Raw genomic sequence first — 21755 nt, forward strand, 5'->3', positions numbered from 1 at the left:
TCAGCTGAAGAATGTTATTCGGCAGGAAGTAGCCCAAATTCCGGTGCACATGTTGGAACGTGCAGAGGGGAACTTCAGGAAATGGTTGCATCAGTGCATAGAGAATGGTGGCGACCACCTTCAAGATATTTTGTTTAAAACTACATGATTTAAAACTTTAAAGTATGTTCTTTCATTAGCTAAACATAAATTTTGTCTGTCAGCAATAATTTTTCTTTTATTCGCCTTCAAAAAAAGGAAGTTTTTGCCCCCCACCCTGTATTTCTTGTATAGAAGAAGTCTGCTGCCAGTAACTTTGTATTTTGTGAAGTTAACTGTATTCCCTGTAATGTTTCTAGTAGTCCAGTAGGTTCACAAACCACACAAATTTCTGTCCAAAGTTGTAGTCACTTTACAGTCTGTTGTAGAGGTTCAGAGAGTGCATCAGTCACCATGTAGTGAAGCATATATTTGATCCAGAAATCTGGGAGTTGGCATGTGTGTTTATTTCTTCATCAGTTTCTTTGTGCAGATTTGTTGCACATGTCTGATTTGTAATGCAAACCACTGTCTGGAAATGGACTGGATAATGGTATTTGATTGCACACTGTGATTTTCTCTGTATTACAATTCTAAGAATAACAGTGGGGATCATCTAGCTTCCTAGTCTTTTGCTTCAGAAAGTTCTCTGTTAGAGAATAAGACTGCTAGCACATTAAGCCTACTCCAGCTATGTACCTGTGTGACATTGAGAACAGACTGTTGCTCTTATGGCAACAGTGTTGCATCATACAGTAGGATAATGCAGGCTGCCTAGGTACAGTACAGACCTCGAGCACATTGCCATTACTAAATATGTTTTTGTATGGGCCTCTATTCTAATCATCAGTTGGAGGTGGCAGATTTGATGTGCAGCAGTGGAGATATTTAACTTAACTGTACAATTAATCCATTTTGTACAAAACAAATATCTTGAAATTTATGTAACTTCAGTTTCATTCACAGTCCACTTATATTTTTCCTCAGGATTTTTACTTGTATTATGATTAAACACACTGAAAGTAATTTGTTCCTATTTGCTTCACAATACTGGTACACTTGTATATTTTTCTTTCATTGAGCATTATTCATTTTCTAACAACCCACACTTCATATCATCACGATGGCATAGAGAAACTGAAAATGTTTTAAATATTTTGCCATGTACTTGTCTGACAGGGAAAATCAGTCAGGAATGGAAAGGCTATTATATTTAGTGAACTGTGTAATAACTGACAAAGAAAGGAGTACATTAATAAAGCAAATATAAAACTTTTGTCTGAACAAGCAAACTGTGATTTGCCTGCATTTTGATCTTACAGCAGAAATATAATTACATTACAGGCGAGTGTAAGAAAAAGAAAATGTTAATTATTGTGGTTGATGTTACTGGAAATAATCATCTGGAAGACAACAAAATCTGTTCTCAATGCTGGAACACTTCTTGCAATAGAAATTTAATTTCCATGAATTTTGGGCCATGGCATCTTCCAGAATTTGCTCTACTATCCTGGATGAAAAAATGGACATTGTCATGTTTTGGTGGTTTACACAAAGAAAGACATGCATGGATGGAGAACTGGAAATACCATTGCAGAAAACTTGACATAGTGGAAAGAACTCACTGTGCGTACTTTCCTAGGTTGACACTAGTAGTAATTTTAATCTTTTAATGTCCAAAGTACACTGATCAGTACATTCATGAGTATGGTTGTCATGGCCAAAGTACCCTGATTTGTGCGTTCAGGCATTGCCACTAGTGGAAGCTCGCATACACACTGCTAGTAGAAGCATATGTACAATCCTAAATATTTATTTTTAAATATAGTAAAATTCAACATACATATATTTTTTGTTGTTATCTGCTCAACATATATACAGGCTTCAATCCCTGCGTCATGTAACTGAATCTCGCCTTTGTGTAATACTGCTTGAAGCACCCAAGAAAGCACAGTTCCACATCACATACCTTGCATTTCAAGTGCCTTTCAATTTCATCATCTTTCAAACAATGTTTCATTGCCATTGTATGATAACATGAAACTACAATATTCAAATTCATTATGAACTCGCAGAAAACTGAATGCACTCTGTTTCTCAGGTGCTGTGCAAGTGTTTGGCTGTGACCATAGGAAGGGCAATATGCTTTTGCAGCTGCAGTGGCAGGGCTTGGCACTGAAGTAGGGAACAATGGATCTTTCTTGAAAGGCCATGTAATCACTTTTACGTGCTTTAGTCAAAAGACTGGAATATCTGAAGAGTGTAACAAAGATGTGAAACTTGCCAGCAGAGACCAAATGACTTTATTGCTTCCAGCTGTTTTATGGCACCAGAGAATGCGAAAATATTTCAAATGTTACAAGCAGGAATGATTTTATGATGCAGAACTACTATCTGAAGAAGTGGGAAACTATTTTTACAGTATGCATCAAAATTACAAACTTTTTGTCTACATTTTTCAAATCTTATGTTATAATATGCAACACTGTGTTCTTTGCTGATAAATCAAAGTTAATTCAATTCATTTACCATAAAAATTGTATTAGATACAGCATTTTCAAACACAGTGCAAGCTCCCTAACAGGAATGGACATTTAAAAACAGAGCAACAACAGACATTTAAAAGTGAATCAGTAGTGGGCATTTGAATAAACTCCAGCCAGCTCAAGCTATCTCCATTTCAAAAGCCCGGTGTTTAAAGGTTACATGAATAATTACAGAATGTAATGATTCATTTGTGTGTATACATTCCTAGTACAGGTTCCGTTTGTGTCAAAATATGGTAGTTGGTATATATGTAATTTTAAATGCATGAAAATGCTTAACGTAAAGTCTATAGACACTTTTATGTCATAAGTCTCAAAACAAAATTTCACCTGCCTAGCTCCAGTGGTTTGTTAGTTACCACAATCAGAGTGGAAGTTAAGCACAGATTTCATGTGACTACCATGTTACTAAAATATAATTCCAGCAAAAGTTGCAAATCTCTTGAAGTTCTCTTGTCATGTTTTAGGATCTAACATTAAGAGATGCTTCTGCCTCAGAAGTTCACACAGCTACCATATTGCCATTATTGATGACAGGAAATTGATAAGCACAATGGAGGGGGGAGGCATCAAATGATATTGTTAATACAAAGTATCATAAGAATTTATCAGTTGGTTCAGTTGTTATCAAGCTGTGGAATGGACACATGTACATTAAAACCAATAACTTCAGTTCTCTTTATAAGGAACTAAGGCTAAAATGAAATGTGAAAAATTCAAATCTTAGATAGATAAAGAGTTTTAGAGGTAAAAAAATATGTATTTGTGTGTGCAGGGATGAAATATTGCAATGATGTCCAAATTTATGGCAGCTGCATATTGGTTAACTCTTGGCTGTCACATAGTTTTCTCCATGAAAAAAGGGTTGAAGGTATCACTAAATTTAAATTGATATGAAGTGGGAAAACAGTTCTTTTCAAGTTTAAAATTGTTTGCAGAATTTAACTGAGAGGGTAAACGAATCTCTCACGAGTTCAGCGCAGCCCCAGACACTTCCTGAAGAAGATATGGTAACAAGTTTGCTAGGGTCTGTGATGACAAACTGTACTGGTGATGACACATTACTTTCACAACAGCGGACAGGAGCTTTCCATACTGCAGATGGTCAAATTCTGTATGTCACATACACAGTAAATCCTACGTTAGATGAAGTCATTGCAACTCATCAACCATTTGCAAGTGAAATTTCTCAGCGAATGGTGCTACATGTAACAGATTATGGGAGTACACTTGTGTTACCAGCTGAGAATGTGGAAGTGGGTGGATTTGATGTTGAGAGTGGGCTTGTGCCTCAGTTGACTGGTGTATACTCGCTTGTAACAAATGACAGTTTATCTGAAGACCCAGCAGCTTGTCCTTTAGTCCAAACTTCTGATATGAAAATTACAAAAGAGGAAGAAAAGCTGAAACAACGCCCATTTGTTGAGATTAATAATCGCAGACGTACTGAACAGGTATGTGGATTTTAGTTTGTTATCAGTGTTTGACTACAAGTGAAAGAAATAACTTTTGCTTTGTTTTAAGATTTTAAAATAATTATGGGTTGTGCATTAATATTGTCACATGTGTGAGTGTGACTATAAATGGCGTTTGGATTGGTAATTGGCTTTATTGAACACTTATACACACAACTCGTAACTAAAAGTAAGTATAGCGCTATTACTGATTCACACTCTGCAGTTCATTACAGTGCACACTTAAGTCTTCTCAACCTGCTGTGTCTTGACCAGTTTTCTGGTAACAGCTTCCAACAGCAGATGTTCCCTTTCCTATGGTTTCCCAAACTGTCCGTGTGCCTCAGCTACCAGCTTCTAACAGCAACAGTTCATAAGGACTGAACTGCAACAGTCTGTAACTCATTGACTCACTCACCACTCAACTCATTTCACTCTATTCCACTAACTCTCACCACTTGTCCTGCTTATAAGATCTTGTCGTGGACCACACAGAAAACACAGTTCCTCTGTTGCTTTTAAATTGTTTCTTAGCAGACTACACAGAAAACACCATTTCTATGTTGTTTTTTGCAGGCCATTGCCTAGCAACGGCTGCTGTACAGTCGCCTATCTCACGGTTGTCTCTTAGCAATGGGTCTACATGCCACAATATGAAAGGGATATTTTCCCAACATGCAGTGATATAACATAACAGGATAGTTTTCATAAAATATAAAATTATTTTATTATGAAACAGAATAAAGTCTGGAAATGTACTGAATATTCCTTTCAAAATCTTTACCTTATGATCTGCTCTCCAAAAGCCTAAAGATGAAGGTACATAACAATTTTAGTTTTAGCTTTTGCTTTGTATGATGTGAAATTTGGTTGGACTCTTTGAAAGAAGAAATTAAATGAAAGGTATTTGAGAACAAAATTAATGTATAGATGTAAGATTGCAGATATAAACAGAAAAATGGAGTAAATTTCATTTGTGTTGCTGAGCATTATTTAACATCAAAATATTAAAGTGTAAGTCTGCAAAGAATTGGACAAAATTATGCAGTAATAATTTAATCAGTACAGTTTTCTGGGGATTAAGAAATGAAACATGTTAATTATGAAATAGTGCAAATAAAAAAAACTTATGGGCTACTGGCTGGACGTCCTGGGTTTGATTCCTGGCACGGAGGGATTTTTCAATTCTCCATAGCATCCAGAGCAACTCTGGGACCCACCCAGCCTCCCATCCAATGGGTACTGGGGGATATTTTCCTGGAGATAAGTGGCAAGAGCATGAAGCTGATGACCAGTCACCTCCATATAGTGCTGAGGTCATGACAGATGGAGCTATACTTCCACTCCCCATACATCTTCATGGTATAGTGCTTAAGTAATTAAACACAGGGGCAACTTAACCATAATCATTCTGCAGGAGAGCATATGGACCACAAAACTGTAATAAGGGACTCTGAAGTAGCATAATTAATCTTGCATGCTTTGGCAATTAAATCCTTTTTCTCAAAACTCATATGTTGTACAGACTTAACAGATTCTGACTTCTGGTCTTCTCGCAAGTAAGCTTTAACTGAAGAAACTAAAATATCTCAGGTTCAGTTCACATGAGTATTAACTCAGTTATGTGGTATATTAAGAATTGGAGCTACCCTTTAAAAATTCATGACACTTTTGTAGTTGTTAAGCATGTGATGTAGAGGTAAATGCTTAATGAAGACCATTATTTTGCTGTTCATTCTTTCTGTGGTTTTTCTCAGTGCCTTTGGATGAATTCTGAAACTGTTATCACACTCTTCCAACTATTTCCCAGTTTGTTATTCATGGCAGTGATTCACAGTTGTCCTAAATTTTGTAAGAGATCTGTAGAGCATTAAATTGCAGAAACATGACATGAAGGAAACACTGAACATAGAAAAGCATGAAGTATGTGTCAAGTTGATTGTTTCTGGTTGTTTTTTTTTTTTTGCCATGGGGGGGGGTATTTACCAGTACTTTGTGAATTGCATAGACTATATGGTATTGAATGGTAGGATGACTGTGAATGATGAATTGAAAAGAATATGAAAGGAAGCAGTCATGATCTGTATTAAAGCACTGTTATAGCATATGCTTGAAGGGACTGACAGAAACCATTACACTCCCATTTATGATAACTGACCAGTGGACTGAGCTCTGAACCTGGTGTGCCACAAATATAAAACTATTACATGCTTAATTTAGTCACAGATTTTGCAAAACACATACAGAGACATTAAACTATATGAACATGTGAGCAGGTGATTGGTAATGAGCTGCACATAGAACAGAAGCTGGAGGTGTTGGATGCAATGCTAACCCCTGCACCAGAGCGGCCTCGTAAGAGGAAATCAGACCCCATCACGGAGGACAGAGAAAGGATTTATATATGTGACCTCTGTGAGACTGCATTTTCACGGGCAAACCAATTCTATGGCCATTTGCATTCTCACAGTGGTGAGAGAAATTGGGAGTGCGCAATATGCCCTGGCAAGGTAATATGTAGTACCAGCTTAAACAGTGATTTATATTATGGCATGCTGAAGATAGTGAAGGTGGAAATTAATTTTGAAAATTGGTAATTATAGTCTGATTCAAGATAATGTCAGCAGCAAATTGTTAATTCTACACAGTATGATGGGAAATTATAAGCAAATAAGATGATTCAGGTGGAGTCTTGTGTTCAGTAGTATATCTGAAAGCAGTTCGAGGAACTATGACTGTGTGCTATTTTAGAACTGTTATGCTCTATTATTACACTGTAAGTGTTGCAATGGTACAAATCCAGTATTTTCTTAATTTTAATGTCTGAAACTTCTCTATGTGGAAAGTATGGTGAATGATCAGTTGCCACAAAGCAGAAAGGTAAATACTTAGGAATTCATGATGAGCATGAACACGTTAAATGAAATACATACAGAACAAGCAGTAATGTTAGCTGTGCTTAAAAATTTAGAAAAAGTAAATGTTTATACTAAAGGAAATGGCAGGTGACATGATTTTCCTGAAATTAAGTTCTTTTAAGAATGTTTTCTTCGTAGTGGAACATATGCATTTTGACTGCTGTTACATTGCAGGTGGTGTTTCCAAGTCAGTCATTACTACGTCGTCATGAGAGGGAATCTCATTTGAATTTACGACCACATACTTGTGGGGTGTGTGCTGCACGTTTTGATCGGGTCTCACAGCTTAGTTATCATCAGCGCCGCATTCATGCTGGAGAGCGTGGCCATGTGTGTCAGATCTGCCATAAGGTGAGAATGGTTTAAACCAAAATTAAATTCAGGTGTAATAAATTGTAGCAATTCTGTTAAGAGATTTTTGTTAAAGAAGACACTTGCACGCTCTCTCTCTCTCTCTCTCTGTATATGGCTCTACGGCCCCTTGGACCTTGGCTGCTTTTTCAGTTTATTAATCCTATACACAGTCGGTAGAACTCTTTGGACAGGGGATGAGCCTGTTGCAAGGCCGCTACCTATATACAGAACAACACAAACACAAAACAAACACACACAGACATCCATGTCTCAAATGGGATGTGAACCCATGATCCCAGTGTTCGAGCAGCCGAAGACAGTTCATGCCTTAGACTGCATAGCCACTGTGATCGATAAGAAAACACTCAGGTTTTAGAATTCATAAAAAAAGTTACTTATCCAGCTGTTTTATTTGAGGTAAAGCTGATTTTAAAATGTTTTATTTATATGATGAAGTTGAATAATGGAACATGAAGATTCCTGTTAGATATATGTACAGCTCTGTCAGAGAGCCTCATGCTTAGAAGGTTAAATGAGAATTTACTATGTGAGAATTTTCTGCTTTTCTGTTACAGAATATCACTTTAAAGTAATTTTGGGTTTCAGACAATTAAAAAATCTGTTGGATATGGAAAATGAAATAACAAAATCTTACTGGAAAGTATTTAATTTAAGATATACTTTTTTTTTATAAAAATCTATTTGTTCACAGGTTTATAAATGTGTGAATTTTCATACACAACCTGTGTTAACTTTTCTAACAGGCTTTCTTCAAGCGATCTGATCTAAAGACACACCTGAATATTCACTTGGGAATCAACAAGTGTATCTGTGAGACTTGTGGAAAGAAATTTAATCATGTGTCTAATCTGATTCGACACACAAGGATGCACTCAGGTGAGTTACTGACATTGAGCCGCTTGGGTAGCTCAGATATCTTTGCTTGTTGTATTCTGCAATTGCTGCTTCTTGTTTGCAGGAATAAAACCATATCCTTGCACAGTATGTGGGCGACGGTTCAGCCAACTCAATGCCCTCCATCAACACAAAACATCGCATCAGACGAATAAGGATGTTGCTTGCAGCATCTGTCGCAAGATGTTCAAATCTCACATGGTAATGCGTAAACATGTGCGTCAACTGCACAGGGACAAACTGGCTGCATCAGGCAAGGATGCCAATTCTGTAAGGACCAAATTAGCCCACATTTTGTTATGATTGCACTTCATTCATCTCTATATGCAGAATCAAGAGTTTTGTACGTATATGAAACCTATGATCATTGTGTTAACTCATTGCTACTTAAAACGCATAATATAAAATACCATAGAAGATATTCCATCTGAATGGACTCTTACTGTGTTTTACTCAACTCTACTCACTGTCATTTCTTGAATTTAATCTTTTACTATATTTTAGGTCAAATGTCTTTCTGCTTCAGACAACATAATGTCTTTGAAGCATGGGTCCATTATCATTGCAATTACGGCTTCATTGTTAGTTTTATATCCTGGAAATGTGCTCTTAATGCCTTTGAAATATTTGTAGTGAATATTAAAGCAATTTCCTTAGTTTTCATTTTTATCCCCAATGCTGTAGATAACAGATATGATCTTTGAAAGGCAGGATATTCTTCTGAGCATTGCTTGTTAATGGTTTCATTAAGTGGCTAATGAATGTTAACAACTGCACTGGAAATCTTCCATTTATGGGAGTAAAGACTTTTATATTATTGTTTGCAGCTAGTGATTGCTTCTGTACCAGCAAATGAAGCATAGTGAACTCACAATTTCCAACTTTAATGTGGGAAATGACAAGTGGAGTTCTGCATTTACTTTCAGTTAGATCTTATACAAATTAGGTACAAGAAAATGCTGTTCTGTTAGAAATTTCATACATGAGTTCCAGAATTTGAATAAGGTGTTTGAATCCATCTTCCACCGTTGAAGATGGATGATAATCTTTACTATCATGTATGCGGTACTGTTTGTAATGTTGAAAGCTCAGCTTAAAATGGCTTCCAATTTTAATTTCATGAATAGCTTTCTGTTAATGTCTGTTGCATAAGATTAGTCTTGCCTCTCTCATACATGATTTTAAGTACTGTTGATATGGTTTGTTGTGTTTGGATGATAAATGCTTTATCAGAGTAGTTATGGTTCACATATGAACGTTGAACTTGTGGCACAGTAATTATATTTTACCCCATCTTCGGGACTTTTTCTAAAAATGATTCCATACTCATGCTGTGGTCAGTGCTAGAATAACATGTTAATAACTGTCACCACTGACTGTAATGTCTATATACTGTTTGGGGTTCCAAACTCTTACCCTTCTTTATGTTTATTGACAGTATGAACCCTTCTGAAAGCATCGCAAACTGCAACTTCAGCATCACTAGACACTGAGGTGTAAACAGCGCCTCTGCAAAAAAAAAAAAAAAATTCTTTAATGTGCAGTATTTCAATTTGAAATCATGAAGTTCTGTGGTGATTTCTTTTATGTGCTGTACCTTTTTAAATCTCCAGGTATTGCCACCCAGAACACAAAGAACAATAAACAGTCACTTTAAACAATCCTGTAGTTAAAGACAGTTGTCATCTGGGAGGTTACATATGTAATTTGGTAGAAGTTTACCAGTGTTCTGGAGGAATGTACTGCCTCAGTCACCAAGGTCAAAGAGTAAGCCAAGCAAGCATGCAAGCAGCAGCTGTGAGAATCTGAAATTTCACAAGGCTGTGGTTACCTATACCATTACTTTTCTTGATCACTTGAGTTAAACCTAACATGTTAAAAGTCAAAAGCATCTGCATTTGTACTACTGTGACATGATTACGATCTGACATTTATTTCATGGTGCAGCACAGAATATGCAGACTTCAGTGATTAAGTCGATCTTTGATTGAAAACATCTTTCTTTGATTTTAAATTCATGAACATTTGTTTGACCATGATTTATCCCATACTTCCCTCACATGAAAACTTGATTCATTGCAGTATAACAGTTGAACCTTCAACAAAATCGATGCCAGCTGCTATCTTTCATGTGATTAAAAATAGTGTTCTTCTTAAATAATGGAAAATAAGCACATTTAACATGTTCTTTTGGCTTCATATGAGTAATTTGTTTGGCAGTAAATCCCTGATGTGAACTGACTCTAACTGGTTCCAGACAGGCTCTGGTGAACACAACAATAAACCTTTTAGTTTCATAGAAAGCATATCATTTTTTCCCTGACTGAATGAATAACAATTAGTTTCTCAATAAGGTCTGTGCCTGGTAGACTCATTTAGTTAGGGAAATGATTTATGTTACACCTTGTAAAGGTTTAACTGGATAGTGATGGGCCAGGTAAATTGGCTGTCTGGAATGAAAGGGAGATGAACTTTAGAAGGAGCTTCATATATTGTATGAGATTTGAGGTTCTCACAATAGTGAGCATGGAGATTACTCTGTTCTGGAATATGATGCCATGCATTCTAGTAGATAGTTATTAGCATTTTGGAGAAATGTCTTTAGAGTGGAATCTGAAGATCGAGGCAGTACATTTCTCAAAAATGTTTGTATCTATCTACTGGACTACATGATGTCACTTCCTAGAATATGGTAATCTTTATATATTCTAGTTTTGCAAGGAAATATTTCACAATTGATAACTACTGTTTTGTTGTGTGTGTGTGTGTGTGTATATGAAAATTTCAAGTGTTTTTGCCAGGTTCTGAAGATAAAAGATGGTGCTCAGAGTAGAAGGTTCTATTGCAAAGTGTGTGGGGAGAATTTTGAGTTTTCTGCACTGCTTAAGCAGCATGAGAGACAGCATGAGAAAGAGAACAGTTTTCACTGTAGTTGTTGTGGGCAGGTAAGTGATAAATCATTTAACTCTACCAGTAAATTATTATTCTTATACAGTAATGAGAATTGATTTATCATGAGAAATAATTAAAAAGTAATAGATGACAATAATTGGCTCAGGATCCTGTCCATTGATGGGCTTTGATAGTAGCAATGTTAAACCTCTTGAGTTCTGCTACAAGTAGTAGATGTTGCAAAGAGAATTTAGTATTATAATTTCATATTTGCCCAAACAGACTTCCTTTTTCTTTCTCCCTCTACAAACATTGGCTATTACAACAAGGCTTTGCTTGAACATACAAAGGGTTTTCTTTTAACAGATATTTATGTGATAATAGAAATCATAAATGTCTGTAACAATGATTGTGTCAGTCACATGAAATCTGTGGGCAGGACTATAACACAGTGGAGTTGCTGAAGAGCCATTCTTGTCTCACTCCTGAGGAGAGGTTACAAAAAGAAGCAGAGGATGAAGCAGAGGCAGAGAGAGTTTCCCTTAACACACAGCTGGAGTCACTGCTTCAGGAACACAGTGGAGCTGAAGACAGGAATAACACAAATGGAAGCAGTGGGATTATGGGTGAAATTATAATTTATGTAACACAAGAAGGACAGGATGAACCAACTCAGGTGTGTCTAAGAAGAAGAAAAGAAGTAATTTACCCACCTTTCATAAAGAAGTACTTTTCTGGTAATGAGGTCCAGGAATTTATTGTCTGCTTCCTGCATGTCCTGTTCTAGCTGTGTAGATATTATGCAACAATAATGGGAAGTTTTGTTTCAGTTTGGAGACAAACATATTTTGCAAATGTGTTCTTTGTGACTATATCTTCCTTTGGTCTTCATGATTATTTAATGCAAATACAATTATTTTGTTGATAGAGCCAATCAACAGTAGGTATATAACACTGCACTGAAACATAATCATTTTCCCTGTACACCATAACAGAAATGTTAAACTGAAAGTTATATATTTTATGTCCTTTAGTAGCACTTGTGCAGTAAGCCACATTTGATGGACTAGATGAAGTTTAATTAATTTTTTCAAACAAGGATTATGGTGAACCAAAATAAGTTTATTTCCAATACTAAATATCACTGAAATCTGTTGTGTATCTTTAGAGATGAATTGTGCATACAAATGGACAGATGGTTAAGCAGCCATTGTTTCTGCACTATGTGTTCACATTATGCACATAAAATTAATTTTCCCAAAGCATATGTATAAAATTACTCTAATACCAGTTTTGTATTTTTCATTTAATGTTAGGGAAGACAGTAGTAAATTGCAAGCCATACTGTGGTTATGCATTTTAATTTGGAGACAGTACAATAAAGTTTCCTAAAGAAAAGAACACAGGAACAGTAATTATCTCTGTTGTGTTTCAGGTTCACATCCAGCCCATGACTGGTCCAATCTTAGGACACACAGATCAACAAAAATCTTTGGTAGTGGTACCTAGCTCAGACATATCAGTCCAGAAGGTTGGGGCTGACAGTCAGGTGCTTAAATTGTCCTATCTGTTTATCACAGTTTCCTGCAATTCTGGGAACAAACTGAATGCTTTACCGTTGATAGTGAAAGCAAAAATTGATTTAACATGGAAAACAAATCGCCATTACAGTGTTTACACATTCACTTTTTAAACCTAGATGTTTTATAGTACAGTAAACCCTCATTATAATGACAAAACCTGGTTTTATACAATTTTGAATTTTTAGAGATGTTGAGACACTGAGAAGTTTTTTAGTTAGAAAATTATTTAAAATAAAAATGAACCCCCCCAAAAAATCACATTATATTTTTTCTATGTTTATTGGGCATGTTGGCTATGTATCCTATGGTGTACTTGTGTGAAAACCCTTTCACTTGGTTATACATAGTGGAACAGAGAAAACGCATGTTTTTTACATAAGAATAACTTTGTTGATTTTCAAGATAAAATCTTTTTAATTACAAAAAAAAATGTATTTTAACACATTTTTAACTTACATTACATATAGAAAATAATGTCAGTCAGATGACGTCCTTCTTGCTGGACACACATTTGGAGCCTCTCCTCAAAATTCTGAATCACATTCTTCAACATGTCTTCTGGCACAGATGTGATTTCTTGACGAATGTAAAGTTTAAGCTCTTGGACCATTCGTGTTCTGTTCGTGTACACTCTTGCCTTGAGGTATCCCCATAAAAAAGTCACAAACCGATAGATCAGGGGAGTGCAGAGCCAAGAAACATCACCAAAATGGGAGATCACATGTTGGGGGAACATGCGTTGAACAACTTCCATCGATGCTCACGCTGTGTGAGCTGTGGCACCATCCTGTTGGAACCACATTTTTCTGATGTTTGCCCGACACCTTAGGAGTTCTGGATGCAAGAAGTTGTTTAACATGTGAACGTAGTGCACCGAAGTCACTGTAACTGCAGTCTCCCCCTCTTCAAAAAAGAACCAATGATCCCTAACTTAGAAACACCACACCACACTGTCACTTTTGAGCTCTGGAGAGGTATTTGGTGTACCTCTCGTGACTTTCCATCTGTTAAGAAATCACAGCTCTGCCGGAAGATATGTTGGAGAATGCGATGCAGAATTTTGAGGAGAGGCTCCAAATGAGTGTCCAGCAAGAAGGACGTCGTCTGTCTGGCATTATTTTCCATACATAATGTAAGTTAAAAATGAATTAAAATACCTTCTTTTTTGTGTAATTAAGAAGCTTTTGTCTTGAAAATCAACATAGTTATTCTCATGTCAAAAACATGCATTTCCTCTACTCCATCCTGTATTGGATATTGGCGATAATGGACACCCTGTCCCTCCCTTTTGGTCCATTATAACGAGTGTTAACTGTGGTCTGAAATTACACATCATACAAAGTAAATAAAAATGTTACTCTGTTCTTATCTCATAGCATAAACAAAGCCATAAAGATGTTTTACTCCTGGAAGATTGTGGCAGTACCAGTCAGATGGTAACAGATCTTGGTGGAACACTGTCAACACCACTGCAGTTCGAGTTTTGCAATTCTGGGATCACTGTTTGCACCAGTGAGGGGAACAACAGGAGTGACAGGACTGACTGTAGCAACCCATCTCTCTTCCCCCAGCACATGGTCACGACCCTGGGAAGTGATAGCAGCAGCGATAACTTTGTTACAGGTGAATCTGTATTATATGAATACATGATGCATAGGTCATACCTACTTGACCCTTCACATTTTTCAAGAATGGCTATTCATACAAAACATGCGAACATGATAACAGGCCTTCAAGTACCCTAAAAAGATGGGGAGTTTTTTGACTGGCTGAGAAACTATCAGCTTCTCAAGAAGAACTGTTCTGCAGTTTACTAGAGTAATTTCTGCCACTAGACATAATGATTATATCACTATGATCTATTCAATAGAGTTTAATTTGTGAGCTGGACACCAAAATGAAACTTCTAAAGACATGTAACTGTGTTTAAGGTGGTGATGTTCTGGGAGAACCTAGTCACGACTCAGACTGTGATAATGGCATGCCAAACGCAATAGGAATGACATCTGTGCCAAAGAAAGAAGTAATAAAGACAGAAGAATGTGTGGATATATTAGTTCCAGAAATTGAATCTACTGGCATGTCGTCAGAATCTGTTGCTGTCCACAGTAAAACAATGCCTGCTACTGGCAAGAAACAAGTGCGAGTGTACCAGTGTCCCGAGTGTCCAAAAACTTTTGTTAAGAACAGCAACTTCAAACAACATTTAGGTTAGTAATGACAAAATAATAGCTATACTGTGTTGGGGTAAACTACTTCAGAACTCTCTCATTTCTATAATCCTTACCCTTTTACCTATAATCTCAGAACTCTTCTAGTTATTCTGCTTTTACATCCATTCTTTTATTGTGTAGAAGCCATTGATATTTTCATCTCTGACTCATATACAGTACCCAGCTTCACTCTGATTCCATTATTTCTGATTATGTTTATTTTCTATGTAATGCTTCTCAAAAATGTAATAGGCATTGCATGTGTTTTACATTTATCTTTCTCTTTGACTTTCCACCGTTTGAGTACCATACTCTTGTTTCAAGTATGAGCCTTGTGTATTGTAATTTACTTTGTCTTGGGAGTCCAAATTCAAAGTAGCTCCTTCACAGCATGATAACATTTTGTACTTGGATTATTCTAATTATTTTTTTCTCAGTATTCTGTCAAGTGTTATTTTCACTCTCCAAATATATGTGCTTATTACTTACTTCACTTATACAGTCCTGATTTCATTTATAAAGTGGTCTGAATTTCTTTTAATATTTATGATTCTTGTTTTATTCACATTAATATGTACTTCATAGAGTTTAATCTCTCTGTTGCATTTGTTTAACTCTATATTTATGTTCCTATGTCAGGACATCATATACAGAGACTACTGTTTTTATTCCTTCTATAGCCAGATGTGCTTGAAAATAATAATGACCACTGGGAAAAATATTGTATGAATAGCTCTTCTGATCTTGTAAGTTGTGACCAGCTGTAAAGGCAACCAGTGAAAATTGTTTGCTAGTTGTTTATTTTAAATAATATAGAGGTCAGCACAGAAACAAATGCTATTACAAATACTTACATCATTTGTTATACACTGGAAAAAGGCATCTGTTCTTTTGCCTGGTTACTGCTATGTTACCACCTAGTGAACACGTGACATTAAATTAATGCCAAGCAACAAAACAGCAGTGAACATAGATTGCTTATGAATATTTGTTAAACAGCTGCCAAAAAGCAAAACATTGGTAGACAAAGATTTATTTTATACTGTAAGAACTAGAGATATGGTTTCCTGGCAAGACAGAAATGGTTCACGTAATACAAAAAGAATATATACTGTAGATCAAACATAAGAAGCATTTGAGGTCACAGCCACACATCTGACTTCAGTAATATCATCTGGTGCAACACTAAATAAAAGAGAGGTGAGCATACTTCCTGTTTCACTGCAGTAATCATTAAGAACCATCTAAATCACATCCGCTCTACGAACAAGGGTACTTCATACATTGTCACTCACTGACGATGGTGAATCTTTTATTCCCACGGTAGACAAAGTATATCCATACTCATTGTTACACAGCTGTAACATTCTTCATAGTGGTTTTGATTTTGTCCATGGGTTGCTATGGTACTTGTAATCATCCTAAACTTTTACAAATATTATCCATCTTGAAAACCTATGAATACCTGTATTATTTCTCTTCCATGTGTTAATTTCCTGCTACTTTCCTAACTGAAGAATGAGATCTAGAGAGGGTATGTTTTTCTTCTGTCAAATGGTAATATATTGAAAGGTGGTCAGGGAATGTAGTAGTTCGTAAACACTTTTATTCTGAGGCTCTATTGATGTGAATAAAAAGAAGCTTGATTCCCCCCCCCCCCAATGTATGGAAAAGATTTAGAATGTGATCCAACAGTTTGAGTAAGTGATTACTAATGAACCATAATGATATCTATTACAAAGTATTTTATCCGTGAAATTGTATATCTGTGACTTAATATGGTCTTTTACGATTATAATTAATTTAGCATGTTTCTTATCAGCCAGTTTTTTGCAGCTCCATTAAGAACTTTCACAATTGGCCAGGAGGCTAAAGCTCCACTGGCGTAAAATACTGAAATGTTTTATTTTATGCCCATAGGTATTCACTTCATTGACCAGCAGCGTTACCACTGCTCAGCCTGTGGTCAGTCTTTTGCTTGGAAGTCAACACTGAACAAACATATGCTCACTCACAGTATAGGTCCCCTTCCTCGCTACAGATGTAACCTCTGCAGCAAAGAATATGCTGCTGCTACACAGGTTCAGGTGAATGCTGCAAAATAACTTAGTTCTCTATTTAAACCTTTAAATTAGTGATGAGGCATCTTGACTACACTGACAGACTTTCTGTCACACTCACTGCCCACATGTATGATATTGCTCTAACAGTGAAACAGGACCATCTCTGATTTGCCTTGAAAGTTTGTAAGTATTGTGTACTCCTTCTGAATAGCTTTCCATACCATGGGTAAAATATGTACTTTTAGGTTTCTGGGGAGGGACAACACAGGACACACAGAATGGTGAACTTAATATAATACTGAAAGAGTTGAGCTTTCAGCTTTTCAAAGACTTACTAACTTGAAACTCTGTTTCAGGAACACATTAAACGGGACCACTATAAGCAAAGGCCACATGCCTGTGTTGTTTGTGGCAAAACTTTCTATAAGAAATATGATCTCAAAATACATGTCAGGTAAGTATATCATTTCACAACTTTAAATTTTCTCCTGTAATTCAGACTTATAATATCCGTCTTTGAATATTACAATTTTATGAATAACAAATTTGTTCCAATCTGTCAAACAGTGTCTGTACTACACATTATAACTTGCAGAACTCATACAAAAGAGCGACCATATATTTGTGGGACATGTGGGAAAAGTTTCTATCATCTTTCTCACATAATACGTCATGAACGCATTCATTCTGGTCAGCGACCATATCACTGCCCTGACTGTGGCCGTCAGTTCAATCAGTCAAGTTCACTCAAGAGTCACAGGTGGGTGCTGGTTGTAGTAAGATTGGAGTAATACTTAGTGTGAAGTTTGCCAGTGTTTTAATAGTAACATCATGATTGACTGAATTTCAGGCAACGTCACAACCAATGTGTGAGAAAATCTGTGCTAACCGGACTTGAGCTGGCACCTGCAGAACTGGTACAACCAGAGTTTCCAGATATTGTGCCAGATCCAGGTCTTTTATATGCAGGAACTGATCTATAATAGTACCAATACTGGTAAAGTTTGTCAAACTGTGATATGCATGCTATTTCACATTCATCCCAACCAGTATCACAATTATGAGGTAGGGCTCTCATCTGAAACAAATTGATTGGGGATGTAAGAAACACCTGAAAAATGTGATGTCAGAACTAAGGATAATCATGCCGAGGAAAACGTAATTTTTTAGGCATATTCACCAGAGTTAGTTTTGGTGATGATAAGTTTTAAGTATGTATGTGACTCTCTATTTTGGTAGTCTCCTAAGAAGAAAGTATTTGTAAAATAAAATAAGGGAGAAATGAAAGAATAGTTTCTTGGCAAAATAAGGATGCACAGTGCAGAACACCAGATGTTTTTCCTTTTTGGAAGCAAATGTGTTGATTATGGTACTAGTTCAAATATTTTAGAGTAGGGGTTTTTATTCTGATGTGTTTCTTATGGAGGACTTGAGACAGCATTCTTGGATAATTCAATGCAGGCAAGAAGCAATGAACTTTAATAGATGGATGACATTACTGCATAAGTTAACAATAAAATATTTCCAAATAAAGAGCACTTACAAATCTATAATATACTTGCATAGGTGCCCATTCTTCACGTTTTTTTCTTAAAATAAACTGTACTGTAATAATGAAATTGTTTTTTTTTATTATTATTATAACATTGTATGACTACAGAATCTCACTACTCATTGTTCAGTTATTTACTGCTGTAGTGTTGCATAATGGTAGCTTGATGTCGGGAATCAAACTCAACAGCAAAAAAATTCCAAACTGAGAAAATAATGGTATCTGTTTCATTAAACAGAATTTTCTAGGACAGTTCTGTGTCAGACTGGTGAAAGAATGAATCAGTCCCACATATGTTTACCTTTTGAAGCCTCTGGAATCAAAGCCTGGCACTTGGATGGATGATATTAAGACATAATCATGTACCTTAAATAGATATGTGAAGATATCAAGTTTTGTACCTCTGGTTAATAACTAAACTGTTGATATTTTGAAGAGTTTTACTTTCTTATACCCACAACTTTTCTATTATAGAAAATTCAGCATTGCTTCTGACCTACAAGCTATGGAGAAGAGAGAGAATGACATTTCAAACTTACTCCTGAATTTTATCCTAAAGTCTTGCAAAATTTAATGACAGATCACAAACAGCATTGCATCTTGAATAGTCTATGTTAAAATTTTCTGCAAGCATGTACTTTAACTGATATCATTATTTCCATATATTCAGGAATTTAATGCTACTAAAATTATCCCCCTAAGACACTTAGACAGTGAAATATCAAAAGATGAACATAAAGCAATGGAACACATATAGATAGAGAGGGAATTCAGGCAGCAATCCAGAAAGGAGTGGAGATCAATAAATGAAAGGGTTTGATTTATAGATAACAATATACAAAACAGTTATAAAAATAGGGTTAGTTTTCAGTGTGATGCCAGAGCATGGTGATATATAATTAGCTGATTTGAAAAAGTGTATATTGCCATTTTCATAACTTCCAAAAGCTAGAGGTTTTCTACATTGCTGAAAATAAAGTGCAGAAATTTCTCTGAAAGATATTTATAAAACACAATATTATGATAATGAATTATAATTTTAATAGTATTACCTATGTCCAAATACTCGTACTCTCACTGGCTAACAAGACTGTGTTTACCTTTGTCCATACAGTTGTTTGAAAACAAGTTTGTGAGAATTTATGAAACAGGCTAGGCCTTGTTTTGCAAAAATAAAGAGATAGAAAGCTTGAGAAAATGAGAATAAAAAACATGCAGTCTGAAATTAAAAAAATATGAAAGAAATCTGTCCACAACTGGGATGTAATGTCATGTAGTCTGTTGAAAGTTGACCGACATTTCAGAGGAAAATGTTGCCAGCTTGCCTCCTGATTTCACAATGGTTTCTTGCTTGACTTTTTTTTTTTTTGATTTGCTAGTGGGGGGTGGAGTCCAGCTGGGTCCACTTGGCATGGCGGCCACTGATTGGCCTATTGGACCTGCCCCGAGTGATTATGATGATGGAGAATTTTGTGGAATGAAGATTGGCAGGGAAAACCGAAGTACTCAGAGAAAACGCGCCCCAGTGCCACTTTGTCCACCACAAATCCCACTTGACCAGACCCGGGATCGAACCTGGGCCACAGTGGTGGAAAGCCAGCGACTAACCACTTGGGCTATGGCACAGCCTTCTTGCTTGACTTACTCTTCAGCTCTGAGATGGAGGCAACACATTCCTTTGAAATGTTGGTTAACTTTCAATGGACTACACAGCATTATATCCCAGAAGATAGAACTCTTCATAACCACCGCTGTGAGAATCTCAGATCCTGCAATAAAATGTTGGATTTTAAAAGGAGTGACTGTGAAGAATACTGTTTTCTTGAATGTAGCCATGTAGCCTTGTTGTTCACTGGTGTTTCAGAGGAACATCAGGAAAATTCTACCAGACTACAGAGTGTTACATTGCATAAGATAGCACTCTTCAGAAATGAAGAAATTTTCTGATTTTGGCTGTAATCTGGATGAATAGCTGACGCTAATCCTAGACATCTGAAAATATCCTTTATTGTAATGAGAAGTGGTTTACTTCTTTTGTTACTTCTGTTGCCAAGAATAACTTATTGCAAGAGCAAGGTGGTGATATCTACAGAGAGTTCAAACAAAAAGGAAATGTAGCAACATCATGATTACTGTGTATGTTATATTATGAGTCATTCACACAGTCAATAAACTGTGATCCAGATGGTCTGAACTCTGTAACTGTTGCAATGAGATATAAGATACAGGAGCATGGTTTTGTAACTAGACAATGGATGGATGAATGAGGAATCGAGATTTGATTCCCAGCAGTGTCAGGAGATTTCTTTTTCCATCATAGCATCTAGAATGGCTCTGAGGCCCATCTAGCCTTCTATCCAATGGGTACTGGGATTTCCCATGTCTTCACATAATGATGCTTAAATAAGCACAGGGATAATTTTACTTTTCTTTATATATGAAAGACTGCCAGAAAATACATTGAGAAGTTCACTCATAAATACCCACAAGAATAATTTCCCACAAAGTTGCATCGTATTGAAGTCTGTCAAAAAGTAGCGGATTACCAGTTCATTTTGTGACAAAAAGAAATGTGCTAGCTGAAAATAAAGTGTGAGATATTTAGGCATGGTAGGTGATCTGTTCTTGCAAACTGTGAAGATGTTTGGCATGAGAAACTGGTGTTTTGCTATGATCAGCATTCACTGTCGTAAGAGAGATTAAATTGCATTTATACAAAATAATGTGCACAGTGGAATCATGGAACCACAGTAGCTATTAATAACTGCTGAAGCCTTACAAAAATGTTCATTCCAGTAAGCAGAATATATGGATATAGAGAGAACAGTATCCTGATGCCATTTGGCAATTGCCATTACACAGTGTAATTGTAATGGTGTCATGTGCTGTAAGTAAGCAGTGAATTATTGGTCTGGATGCTTTGCTGGAAACTGTGAATTCAGATCAGTATTTGAGCAATATACTGAATCACTTCAGAGCTTTAGAATGTTTCACAAAACTGTTTACATTCTGTGAGGCTTGTTTCAAAGAAGAAGGGGGCAATTCTTATAAAATATTGTGACATGTTGAGCTATGGATCAGCCCTACCTCCCCAGCGGTACGTGGCGGTAACGTAACGTTCGCGTTACTATGGTAATAGGCGAGTTAACGCCCCGCCACTCCCCTCCGCGGTGACGTAACGCGCGGTGACGTCACGAGCGGAGCCGAGGCTAACCGAGCCGCGTAACCTGATAACGATGCCATGTGA

At 36.4% G+C, this 21755-nt stretch overlaps 1 protein-coding gene across 4 annotated transcripts in view; it reads left to right on the forward strand.

The window, feature by feature from the left end:
* Positions 1 to 18943, forward strand: part of LOC111868743 (zinc finger and SCAN domain-containing protein 2) — a 23732-nt gene extending 4789 nt beyond the window's left edge. For 3 of the 4 annotated variants that reach the window (XM_023859678.2, XM_023859680.2, XM_023859679.2), the window contains exons 3-16: positions 3503 to 4018; positions 6295 to 6528; positions 7111 to 7287; positions 8055 to 8187; positions 8270 to 8475; positions 11007 to 11150; positions 11537 to 11773; positions 12533 to 12646; positions 14057 to 14303; positions 14612 to 14890; positions 16814 to 16980; positions 17313 to 17410; positions 17552 to 17716; positions 17807 to 18943. In XM_023859678.2, the coding sequence (XP_023715446.1) occupies positions 3503 to 4018; positions 6295 to 6528; positions 7111 to 7287; positions 8055 to 8187; positions 8270 to 8475; positions 11007 to 11150; positions 11537 to 11773; positions 12533 to 12646; positions 14057 to 14303; positions 14612 to 14890; positions 16814 to 16980; positions 17313 to 17410; positions 17552 to 17716; positions 17807 to 17939 (2850 nt within the window). In that variant the 3' untranslated portion in view covers positions 17940 to 18943. Of the gene's footprint in view, positions 1 to 3502; positions 4019 to 6294; positions 6529 to 7110; positions 7288 to 8054; positions 8188 to 8269; positions 8476 to 11006; positions 11151 to 11536; positions 11774 to 12532; positions 12647 to 14056; positions 14304 to 14611; positions 14891 to 16813; positions 16981 to 17312; positions 17411 to 17523; positions 17717 to 17806 lie in introns of those variants that run through there. The other variant, XM_023859681.2, reaches the window with a different exon arrangement.
* The last annotated feature ends 2812 nt before the right edge of the window (positions 18944 to 21755 follow it).

The sequence above is a fragment of the Cryptotermes secundus genome, unplaced genomic scaffold (genome assembly GCF_002891405.2).
Source record: "Cryptotermes secundus unplaced genomic scaffold, Csec_1.0 scaffold13, whole genome shotgun sequence".
Taxonomy (NCBI): Eukaryota; Metazoa; Arthropoda; class Insecta; order Blattodea; family Kalotermitidae; genus Cryptotermes; species Cryptotermes secundus.